The 13,029-nt window shown below is 36.0% G+C and overlaps 1 protein-coding gene across 2 annotated transcripts in view; it reads right to left on the bottom strand.

Moving 5' to 3' along the window:
* The window catches only part of TRAK2 (trafficking kinesin protein 2), a 64,722-nt gene that overhangs the window by 22,373 nt on the left and 29,320 nt on the right, over window positions 1-13,029 (bottom strand). For both annotated transcript variants that reach the window (XM_080798144.1, XM_080798143.1), the window contains exons 3-4: window positions 7,301-7,495; window positions 812-888 (exon numbers count right to left, since the gene is read on the bottom strand). In XM_080798144.1, the coding sequence (XP_080654270.1) occupies window positions 812-888; window positions 7,301-7,495 (272 nt within the window). The remainder of the gene's footprint in view (window positions 1-811; window positions 889-7,300; window positions 7,496-13,029) is intronic.

Below are 13,029 nucleotides of genomic sequence, written 5' to 3'. Positions count from 1 at the left end.
AGTGGCATACACAACATCATTCTAGGGAGCTGCAGGGAGAGGGGAGAAGGGTACTTCGAAGAGAAAGTTTCTGTAAGATCAACTGAAGGTGACGTATACTGAGACACCTCTAAGAATGCCAGCCGGAAGAGAAACACTGCACATATCAAAAATGTCATGGACAAACTGAGCTCAAATAATAGTCTGAACTGAAAGTAAAAAAGGGAAGATGCTGGGGCACCTGGGTGGCTCAGTTGGTTAAGCATCTGGCTTCAGCTCCAGTCATGATCTCAGGGTCCTGGGATCAAGGACCTCTGCTCAGCAGGGAGTCTGCTCCGCCCAACCCCCCCCTCCCCGCCCCCCTGCCCCCCGGCTCTCTGCCTACTTGTGCACTCTCTCTGTCAAATAAATAAAATCTTTTAAATTAAAAAAAAATAAAATAAAAAAATTTTTTAAAAAAGGGAAGATGCTGTGAACTGCTGGTACTGATTTGCAATGGAGATTATCCCTGAATGGGCACCTCTGCTCCAGGGTAACAGCAAGGATTTACTAAACAAAACAAAACAAAACTTCTCCTTTTTAAAGATAGGGCTAAGGAAGCCAGCATCATTATAACAACAACAAAAATTAAAACCTCTGCAGCTTCCTAACAATAAACTCCAGGAGCCATTCTACTTTGGAATGCCAATTGGTAATGCCGTCCACTTATAACAACCTTATACAAAATAACCCAGAGCAAAGACATCACTGTTCTTCATTTGATCTGCAAACTTGACAGATTTTAAATGATTGTTCAGATGATTAGTGCCAGAGAAAGAAGATCTATTCTTACCTCTGCCAGGAGGTGTGTGACCATGTCGATATCATTGTAAGTTTTGGTCATCTGCTCCACTCTGTCTGTGCCTAGAACTAAAACAGTTAAAAACAACTGTGTATAGTATTTGGAAATATAAGAAAGTTTTAAATATTTGTAAGAGTTGAAAGATAACAACAACAAACCCAGGCTTTTACAAAATGTCATTCAGGGGAAATAAAAAAATATGTGAAAGAAGAAAAGAAATGTTTATGTATTAGACACTCAGGAAATAGACCAATAATTACAACCAAAATGTACATCATACAATGAATTAAGGAAGTTCTCAAATTATCATAAGGCAGCCACTTCCTGACTATCTCCTCCTCCTCCAATAAGAACTTTGGTCCACTCACACTAGAGACTATGGGCCTGAAGAATGGATTAAATCACTGATTGTTTCATGGGCTAAAGTTCCCAAGGGATAAGTTAGTGAGGGGTTGTGTTATTACAAATATATTTAATTAGAATTCTGTTGTGATTATGTTGAATATCTGCAATCACCTATTATGTGAGCTAATATCAATAAACAAGGAATGGACTTGTAGGCCTTTTTGTAGTTCTGTTATGAAGCATAATCTTTTTTAGCTTAATTAAAAACTCTTTATGAAAATTGCCACCATATGTTGGTCTCTACTATAAGGTAAACTGTAGGGGCGCCTAAGTGGCTCAGTGGGTTAAAGCCTCTGCCTTCAGCTCAGGTCATGATCTCAGGGTCCTTATCGAGCCCCACATCGGGCTCTCTGCTCAGTGGGGAGCCTGCTTCCCCACCACCTCTCTCTCTCTGCCTGCCTCTCTGCCTACTTGTGATATCTGTCTGTCAAATAAATAAATAAATAAATAAATCTTTACGAGAAACTGTATATTATATTATTATTTGCATAATTTAAGTCCAGGATTTCTGCATTAAATTCAGGAACTGTCAATGCACTGAATAGTATAGCTCCAAAGAGAATGACTAGCATGACCCCAATGATTCCACAGTCACAATAAGTGATACCCTTTTAAGCTAACGTTGCATACTAAAAGAGGGATTTTTTAGAAAAAGATTTTATCTATTTATTTAACAGAGAGAGATACAGCAAGAGAAGGAACACAAGCAGGAGGAGCGGGAAAGGGGGAAGCAGGATCCCCGCTGAGCAGGAAGCCCGATGTGGGGCTCGATCCCAGGACCCCGGGATCACGACCGAGCCGAAGGCAGACGCTTAACTGACTGAGCCACGCAGGCGCCCCAGGACATGTATTACTTTTATTTGAGCTTTTTATTTTCCTTTCTACCAAAACTCCTTAAAATGAATCTGGGACTTACCTAGAACTTAATTATTAATGACATCTTATTCCTAGCTAAAAGTAAAACAAAGTGCTGCATTAATAGTAATAGGAGATGGAAACTAAAAAGATCTGGATAGAAACATTTTTACCCCCAAAGCATCTATATTTGTAAGTAGAAAAACTGGCTCCACAATTTAACCACAGGGGTCAGAGAAACAGGATTTTGGGCCAAAGGAACCTTCACAATTTACTTACCGTGTGAGGGGTTGCCATTATTTCTGGCCTCAGTAAGATGAGACAAAAACATCAAATCCTATCTATGTTCTAAATTAATTACAGAAACCCAGCCAATGGTTGCAAAGCTAAATGTAACCTAGGGTGGTGGGTCTCATCTCCAGATTCTAAGTTAATTGATTTGGAGGAGCCCCAGGGCACATGCAGGAAGTAAGAGACACCCAGGGGTTCTGCCGGGGAGCTAGCAATGAAAACTACCAATTCAGAAGTTAACACTCGAAGCAAGAACCAGGAATCCTAGAGACTCAGTTAAAAACAGTTTTTATAAAACTAACCAGAACAATATATGATATAGTTGATACGACATGACTGACCGGAGTTGAAGGTAAAATGGTAAATTTATTTTGAAGTAAATTAAGGCTGTAATAAAGAGCTGGTGAGTTATATGTCACACATGAAGAAAGGGGAAGAGAAAATAAAGGACACGGTAATACAGAAAAGAGATGTTTAGAATAAAAGATGTTCTAATGAGGAGAAACGAATAATAGTGAGAACAATAATGAGGTAACAACTTCGATCTCACAGGGTCATAAAAAAATACTTGGGTCTGCTCATTCTCAGTAATGGGCTCTTTGCACCATGCTGCTGTTCCTGTCACAGTCCCGCCGGCATCAGAAGGCCTTTACCTGATGAAAACAACCAGCATCCATCTGCGAATGCAGGTTACAAAACAACACAGATTCCAATTTTGTTTTAAAATTGTGAGCATCTCTTGTATACATATGGATATAGAAGAGAGGCTAGAAGGATACACGTTAAAATATCATAATGGTTATCTCTGGGTACGGATTATGGTTGATCTCTGGTTTTCTTTTTAATTTTTTGCTAAATTTTCCATGAAGAATAAATGTTATCTTTGCAATAAAAAACAGCAGCTCTTGTTGAGAGCATTTTCAAATGCTTAAATATTTATTACGGCAAAGAAGTTAGATAAGGCAACCAGAATTCTCCAGTTTTTGTTGTCTGTGGAACAGTGTCTATCTGTGCTACTGAGCCCCCAAAGCTGGGCCACCTCATCTGCACAGAGCAGCTCAATTAATGTCAGTCAGTCGCAAAGCACATAGAAATGCAATGAATTCCTCCTTGCAGCCTCATCATTTCTGTCTCCTCTTCCTTAACACAGTCCTCTTGATAAGATATGTTGCTTGGAAGATTCCAAAAGTACTCAGGGCAAATCTCTTAAGTGTTCTCTTGGCATTTAGGCATTGTGACTAAATGCTGCCAAAGTGAGAGACTAATTCTGCTCTGTAACTCTGTAACCAAAAATGGAGAGCCAAGCAGACTGATTTTATTATAATCAATTCTATCAAATCCTATCTTCCCGTCAGTTCTCAGCTGTTAAAATAAAAATGTTACATAGTATAGAAATTAGCAGCGTTCCTGGTTTACAGACACGAAACTCCTAACTCTTAAAAAATTTTTATATATTAGGGGAGATGATAAACATTTTTATAGAACAATTTTGCAAGTTGGTTTTCAAAGGTAGTTGATTACTGTTCAACATTTTTGGTGTAAGATTTGGAGAACCTGATGTTCCTGAAAAAATATGGGGGGGGGGAAGAATATATATAAGTACTTTATCAATCCTTACTTTAAGTTCTAACTCTTCATAATTTCACACTGACTACTCAACCTCATATTTTTCAGGATAGGAAGGGCGCATGTTAATCCATTTTGATATCTCTGTCATGAGATGGTGCTTGATAGGTCTCTCATGTGTCTCTTTTCAAGGTCTAGAGTTTTTACAATTACTGAAATTTAAGAAGACTTCCAATCTCTCTAACACTCTTGCAGCAAAAAATTAAAAAAAAAAAAGCAACAACAACAAAATGAAACACAAATGGCCCACATGGCATAGTCAAAGCCGCAAGAGCTCCTGGTAACTCCAGACAGGACTTTCGGTTTCAACCCTGAAGATGCCGCTCTTGCTGCTGTAATATGGAGAATGCTTCTGCAATGCAACAAACTGCCTTCAAATGCACTGAGAAGAGAGAGAAGGTGCCTGGTGATCTACACCATCCCGGACAGCCTTTCTCAATAGGGTTCCAGGGGCCCAAGAATTTGCATTTCTAACAAGTCCCCAAGTGATGTTGAGCTCTTAACTAAAACTTACAAGACTACGGGGTGCTAGGGTAGCTCAGTCGTTTAATGTCTGCCTTCGGCTCAGGTCATGATCCCAGAGTCCTGGGATCGGGCTCCCTGCTTGACAGGAAGCCTGCTTCTCCCTCTCCTGCTCCCTCTGCCTATGTCCCCTATCTCGCTGCGTCTCTCTCTGTCAAATAAATAAAGTCTTTAAAAAAAAAATAAAACTTATAAGGCTAATCATTTCCCCCCAAACCTTTTTTCTTATGCATTAGAAAGTGGTACAGGTGATCCCTTTTTTTCAAATAAAAAATACCCTGAAAGGCAGATCAGGTTTCTTTCTATTTTTAGCGTTTCCATGAACAAATGGCACTTTCTGTAATGATGTGCTCTGACTGCATTGCTCACCCCATAGCTCACACTGGGTCTCTCTCTTAATAAAATTAAGGAAATCCTGAAATGACTCGTTCTGTATGCAAAATATTCTCTGAGTACCTTAAAAATTATACATGGCAGGGACTAGGGCAGAATTATTTTTTTGGACCCACCCACTGCTCTCAAGTGTTCTATTTTAAAAGTAAACAATCTCTTTCTGGTTTGGAGGGGGCTCCAGAGAACACCCAGTATCCTTTCAGCCATCTGAGGTAGGCTCCCAACCCAAATCCTTGCCCATGCTTCCTTCTAAATTTATTTTTCTTCTCACAGCTCTTTCCACTTCTCTGTGTTACAAAAGAGAGAAATTGCCTCTGCCTGTGCCACCTCTTTTTATTAGCTGTTAAAATGCATTTTATGGAGCAGGAGTACCTACTGGTATGTGAGGGAAGTAGGGATAAGAAGGCACTGAAGAGAGCTAAACCCCAGGACGGCCTATGAGGGTACATAATGATTATTCACAACCACAGATCTTGGCATCTCAAAGGGACAGAAAACTGCTGGAAAGGGTCAGAGAATGTTTTGTATCTTGGCTTTTTAAAACATTGATCACTTTGCTAAATAAAGAAAACCACTTATCTTTTACATCCATAAGATGCAAATTCAAAATGAAGTGTATTTATATTTGAGTGAACTGGTAACCCAAAGAATTGATATCTTTAAAATAACAGTGAAATTGAGGCATTGTACCGAGATAAAGAATTAGCAGGCTAATTAAAATCCTAGCTTATTTGCTTCAGCATCTTAAGTATATCATACATAGTTCAATTTTCAAATTGTTGAAATGAAAATAGTCCTTTAGACTAAAGGACAAGGATAGTTTTCTGGACCCTGGAAATAGGATTCTGTAACATCCTATTAATCTTAAGTTTTAAATTGCTCCCTTGAACATTATGATTTACTTTGCATAAAATCCTGAAAACCAAGAATTTTAGGATTTGATTATAATTTATTTTCCAAAGAAGTTTATTTTTATTTAAAATTCTTCCTGAAAGTAACGCCATGAAATTATGATAAGACAGCTTTCTAGCTACAGTTCCATCCTCTAGTGGCATATATGACAAAGAAAAAGTAAACTAAGGGGCACTTTATGTGCCACTTTATCAAAATAATGACAGAAACTAAACTTATCCTGATGAAATTTCTGTTTGAATTTTCTTCTCATAAATCTAAAAATGCATGGAACAAAGAGAAATGGAAATAAAAAAAGCACTTCCCAGAAAATCTCAAGCAAGCAACTTCTCAAACTTGAAAGTTAAGGAAACTTAAGAGCTCTAATATTCAGCTACTTATAAGAATTGAGGAGGGGCGCCTGGGTGGCTCAGTGGATTAAAGCCTCTGCCTTCGGCTCAGGTCATGATCCCAGGGTCCTGGGATCGAGCCCCACATCGGGCTCCCTGCTCAGTGGGGAACCTGCTTCCTCCTTGCTCTCTGCCTGCCTCTCTGCCTACTTGTGATCTCCGCCTGTCAAATAAATAAATAAAATCTTAAAAAAAAAAAAAAAAGAATTATTGAGGAAGAAATAGTTTTATTTGAGCTTCTTGATATTCTAATTCAAGTTTAAACAATGTTTACAATATTTTTTCCCCGAGCAGTAAGTAACTTGGTTCTAGGAAAACTACTATTAAAAGCAAGTTAATGATTACCGTGAAAATTAGTATTTCACAACAATCATTAAAGACACTGAAGCACTCACTGGGAAAAGGTTTAGGAACTGATGCAATGTCATATCTACCCCAAATGAGAAGAATTTTACAAACATACTAATGTTGAACTTAGAGACTTTTATTATATATCATAGTAGCCACTATGGACAAAACATTTTTATAGTGAATGAATTTAAAAAAGTCAGCTCATCCTGAAGCAGATGTTTGGAATGAGGTCAAAAGCAAAAAGGTCTCCATACTTCTACTAAAACTACTTACGTATTCAAAAACCACGCTTCTTAGTGACTGACCTTGTTCCTGTGACAGTGTTTAACAGGAAATACAAAGTAAGATAGCTGATGGCCCCGGATATCAAACTACTGGGATAATAAATGTTTTGAGATATAAAGGGACATTAAAATTTTCAAATAAAATTTCAACTACTTTTTTTAAAGTTCCTTTTTCTATTCAGCCTGAGAAAAGTATCAAATAAAAGAAAGGAGAAACGGAAACATCTGATTATTGCTTGCAACCCCAGACACTCAGAGTCACAAGAATGACAAAGTCGCTGCATTCAGACGTAACATAGAATCATCTCTTTGTGCTGTGAAATCAGTTTGAGTTTAAAGAAGGTACACAGTGAACAATGTCTAGGGATGCCAAATGTTTTAAAAGTCAACACCGAGATACTTATGATCTTTATCTCAATGGGCAAACTCTAAAAGGGTAAAAAAATACTCACTCATATAATGGAAAGTCTCTTCGGCAAGGACTGGAGAGAGGGCATCAGACGCATGCTGCTGCTGGCGTGGAGACTGAGTCCAGTCTTGATTTTCGTACAGAAAGAGAGAGTCTACTCTTAGCTTATACTGGGGTAGCTGTTCTTCCAGCAGACTCACCAGCTCAACTTCAGGGAGATCCTCCTTGGAGCAGACATCTAAAGAGGAGAGTCCATGTAAATGAAGCCAAAATATCCCAACTTACCAGGCTACAGAGAAAACACCAGGGAAATTAGTTTGCAAAAGTAGGATAACCAAAGAAACACTAGCCAGGATAATTTCTCCAGTGATTTTTATTAATATGTGTTGGTCTACAGTTGGTCTTTCTCTAAGTTTCTTTAATATGAAAACTTCTATAATAAAAATAATACCATGAGTTTTAATTATACCTTATTTAAAAATATATTGCTTGGTGACTATAACTATGTTTTTCAAAACTAAAATGAATTTGAACAAATCTCTTATTTCCTCCTTATCAGTCTACTTATTGTTGCTTAAAAGAGAGCTGATCTCAAATAACATATATGCTTGGGGGGAAAAGGCAATACAAAACAATGAGCAGAAAACAGTTCAAAAGGAATAAAATGATGTATTCTTTAATACCAAAATTTGAATGCTGTGGAAGAGTCTTCAAAATTTAGAAAAATTACATTTCAGCATATTCTTACAATAGCTAGATATTTAAAAAAATTAACATTTATTGGTTAAATGTTAACCAGTAATGCTAACATTTCAGCACAGTGTTCCAGCACTAGTACTGGAATAAGTACTGTACCATTTTTACTTGAAAGATGTGGTACATTTGAAGTCCTGAATACCCTTCACATCGTACTCTCTCGCCCACACACCTCTAGCTACCTCCTGCGTAGTATCTCTGAACACACTTGGCTTCTCTGACTTTATGTGTTTGCCCCTGGCTTCCTGTTCCAAATACTGCCCCTCCTTTAACACTTACTAAATTTAGCAGTTTACAGAAAAAAGTAAATGTATCCCTTTTAACATGCTTAAAATAGAGAAAATACAGGATGTCATATCAACCCTCACACTTTATAAAGAGATCTGCTATTTCCTTTGTGGGTGGTATAAAGAAACATATTCTAACTCTGTCAAAGAACAACAAAAGTTCATTTAAGAAAGCGTATCTCCAAAGAGTAAATTTCTACTGCTTGACCTTAACAATGACACTTCCACAAATCAAACATGAGTGAGCTGACAATGTCACATACCACTCTTTACCCAGGACAAGCAGTGACTTCATAATCACAAAGATAAGGCACATAATCACAGAGATAAGGTACATTTAAAATCTTAAATTATGGTTCTAAAGAAGCTCTCAACCCTTAGCAGATCTTTTTTTTCTTAGCAGATCTTTTTAAAAGCCCTAAAACTACAACCAAATTTTATTACTACCAATTCCATGCAATCATCCAAATTTTTCCTGCCATAAATTCATCACATACAAATTGCCAGTGTAATACTTGAAAGAAAAGAAGTTGACTATAAATACATGCTGAGCTATAAACAGGCTTGTGGGCAATTCAGGAGATGAAGAACAAAATTTAACATTCATTAAAAGAGCTTTTATTCTCTATAAACTATCTTTTATTTTATTTCAGATGACAGCTCTTTCATTTTAATTGCTTAGCAAATGTTTAGTGTGAATGACATTTAAAAATTTTTACTGCAATTTCCTTCCCTGTCACCTCCTCTTCAACCCACAACATGCTTAACAAAATTGTTAACCATCTAAATTAGAAATTGTCTTTTAATACGCATTAATGAGATTCTGTGAAAATTCAAGGTTACCAATTCCCTTCTTCCAAAAGGTATTTTTTAAAATGCATATACAGGGCGCGGTGGCTCAGTGGGTTAAAGCCTCTGCCTTCTACTCATGTCAGGATCCCAGAGTCTTGGGATTGAGCCCCACCTCCTCTCTGCTCAGCGGGGAGCCTGCTTCCCTTCCTCTCTCTCAGCCTACTTGTGATTTCTGTCTGTCAAATAAATAAATAAAATTTTTTTTAAATGCATATACAATCAAGGGTTAGCAGATTAAATATCCTTGACTCACTTCCTCTATTTGCTTCTGTATTTCTGATAATGTACTATTTACTACTCTCCTGATTATCCAGTCTTAACAACCCCCTGGCTAACATTTTATCTTCCAAATGTCCCCTCCATATGCTCACTTAATTTTAGCCATATTGTGTCTTTTAGATTCAAGGACTCCTTTTGTTTCTCTGGAAGAGCCTCAAAACACTCAAATTTTCCTCCGTATCTTTATATCCAATTATGTCACTCTCCTATACAATGCTAAAAGAGGTCTGAATTTCATCTAGTCAGTGGAGAAAAACCTTATGAACATCTGGGATAATCAGTAAAGATCTTAGAAAGGCCATGCCTATTCTTAGTAGGATTAAATTAATGCTAGAATAAAGCACCTTACAATATGATCTAAAGTGTGATCTAGAGACCCACATAACAAAGATTAAAAACAAGCCTCAAAAGGATGGACCTTATTAGCAAGTAACTTAAGGACCCGTCAGAACGAATTTTAAGTTTTCCAAGGAAGGCAACAAAATCTAAACATCTAATGATATAACATTCAAAATATTAAGCATTTGATAGAAGATTATTAGATACGCAAAGAGTAAGCAAATTGTAATCCATTACCAGTTGGAAAATGAGTCAACAGAAACAGGCCCAATAACGACAAAAATGATAAAATTAGTAAACAACAATTTAAAAACAGTGATTATTAATATGCTCCACAATTTAAAAGGAAAACATAAACTTGATGAAAAGAGAAACAGAAGCTGTAACAATCTTTATAAAACCCAAGTAGAAATAGAGTATAATATCTAAATTGAAAAACTCACTGGGTAACATTAACAGATTAGAAGAAAAAAAAAACAGTAGTAGACTCAAAGGCATAGTAATGGAAACTATCTAAAATGAAGCATAAAGAAAAAAAAAACTGGGGAAAAAACAAACAGATCATTAGTGATTTCTTTCATATAGTATCAAACTGTCTAACATACATGCAATTGCAGTCACAGACAAGGAGAGAGGCAGAGCAGAAAGAGTATTTGAAGAAATAATGGCTGAAATCTTGTAAATTTAATTAACTATAAATCCATCGTTCAAAGAAGCTCGACTCTAAGCAGAATAACACAAAGAAAATCCAAACAGAAAAATCTTAAAAGCAGAGAGAGAGAGAAAAAAGGAAACATTACATTTGAGGGAACAAAGACAAGAATAATCTCATCAGAAACCAGGCAAAGCCAACACTTTTTATGCGTTAAAGTGCACAAAAAGTCAACTCAGAATTCTGTACCAGTGAAAACACCTCTCATAAAAGGTGAAATAAAGACTTTTTTCAGACAAGCATAAAAGCGCAACTATTCATTGCCAGCTAACCTCTGTTACAAGAAATGTTAAGCTTCCTCGGGCAAAAACGATACAAAATGGAAAGTTTGATCTACAAAAAGAAATAAAAACCGACAAAACTGGCAAATCTGTATGTAACTAAATAAAACTTTTATTCTCATTATTTAAACTGTAAGTGACTATTTAAAGTAAAAATAATAACAATTAATTATGTATATAACATGTAGATGTAAGAGACAGGGCAACAATAATACATATGATGATGAGGGAAACAGAATACTGTTGCAAGGATGTCACTTTATGAAATGGTATAATGTTATCTGAGGATGTAATGTGGTAAGTTAAAAATGCAAACTGCAAACACAGAGCAACCACATAGAAAAATGAGAGGTGTACCTACTAAGTCAATAGTGGAAATAAAATGGAATCCTAAACCAAACCAAACCAAGCCAAACAAAACTCCAAAACTCAGTTCAAAAGAGTAAAGGAATGGGGGAAAAACAAAGAACCATTAAATGGAACAAAGAAAAAACAAATGATAGTACAGAGTCTACTGACTCAACCAGACTCATAATTATATTAAATGTAAAATGTCTAAACACCCCAATTATAAAGTAGAGATTGTCAAACTGAGTTAAAAATAAAATGATCTAACCATAAGTTCTCTATAGGAGATGTCCTTTAAAAATTCAGGTAAGTTAAAAGTAAAAGGATGAAAAATGCTATCATACTAATTCTATACAAACTCTTTTCAAAAATAGAGGCGGGAATATTTTACAACTCATTTTATGAGGCCAGCATTACTGTAATACCAAAATCAAACAAAGACATTGCAAGGAAAAAAAGTACAAATTAATAATTTTCTTGAATGGGGCACACACACATATACACAACAAAACATTAATAAATCAAATCCACAATCTGTCAGAAGAATAATACATCATGGCAAGTGTCAGTTTTCCCCCACAAGGTTGGTTTAAAAATTCAAAAGTAGAAAAAAACTAAAAATCAACAGAATTCACCACATTGACAGACTAAGAAAGAAAAACCATCTCAGTAATGGAAAACAGGCATTTGACAAAATTCAACACCCATTCATGACAAAAATCTCTTATCCAACTCAAGAAGAAAAACAATTCTCCAATTTGAAAAAGGCCATTCTAAAGGAAATTAATGGCGAGACTGTAACTTTTCTCTAATATCGGAAATATGGCAAGGATGTATATTCTCATCACTTTTATTAAAAAATGTACTGAGATCCTGTACTATTCAAGAAGGCAAGAAAAAGAAATAAAACATCCAGAATGAAAAGAACATGTAAAACTGTCTCCATTTGTAGACAACATTATGGTTTACAGATGGAATTCTAAGGCATCTATAAGAAATTTAATAAAACTAAGGGCAACCCAGATGGCTCAGTCGGTTAAGCATCTGACTCGTGATTTCAGCTCAGGTCTTGACCTCAGGATCATAAGATCGAGCCCCACACTGGGCGCTGTGCAAAACATGGAGCTTTCTTAAGATTCTCTCTCTCTCTCCCTCTGCCCCTTTCATGCACCTGCCCTCTCTGCTGGTGTGTTCTTGCTCTCTAAAAAAAAATTTTTTAATAAAAAAATAAAACTAAGTAAAGTAGAGTTGCAGAATACAAGGTCAACATATAATCAATTTCGTTTCTATACACCAGCAGTAAACACCTATAGAATAAAATTAAATAAAAAATGTCACTTACAGTAGCAGAAATAATCACAATTTTTAAAATTAAATATGTGTAAGACCTATATAATAAAAATTACAAAATACTGTTAAAAGAAATTTTAAAAGACCTAAATAAATGGAGAAATGTATCATGTTCATGGATTGGAAGACTAAATTGTCTTAAGATGTCAATTCTCTGGAGTCTTTGTAATACCATTCAGCTGGAAATTGACAAGCTGATTCTAAAATTTATGTAAAGATGTGAAAAACCTAGAATGGCCAAAATAATTTCTGGGAAAAAAAAAAACAGCAAAGACAATTTATACTATCTGATTTCAAGATTTACTACAGAGTTACAGAAATCAAGACAACATAGTATTTATATAAAGATAGCCTTAGGGATTAAAGGAACGCAGTGAAGCATCCAGAAATAGAACCACACGTGCACATGCAAGTGATTTTTCAATGAAATTACTAAGGTAATTCAATAGGGTGAAAGACAATGTTTTCAATAAGTGGTGCAGAAACAACTAAACATTCAATGGAGAAAAAAAATCTGGAACCTAACCTCATTCCATGTGCAAAATTAACTATAAAATGGACCACTCAC

This window comes from Martes martes (genome assembly GCF_963455335.1).
Source record: "Martes martes genome assembly, chromosome: 3".
NCBI lineage: Eukaryota > Metazoa > Chordata > Mammalia > Carnivora > Mustelidae > Martes > Martes martes.
This window is presented reverse-complemented; position numbering and strand designations above follow the sequence as displayed.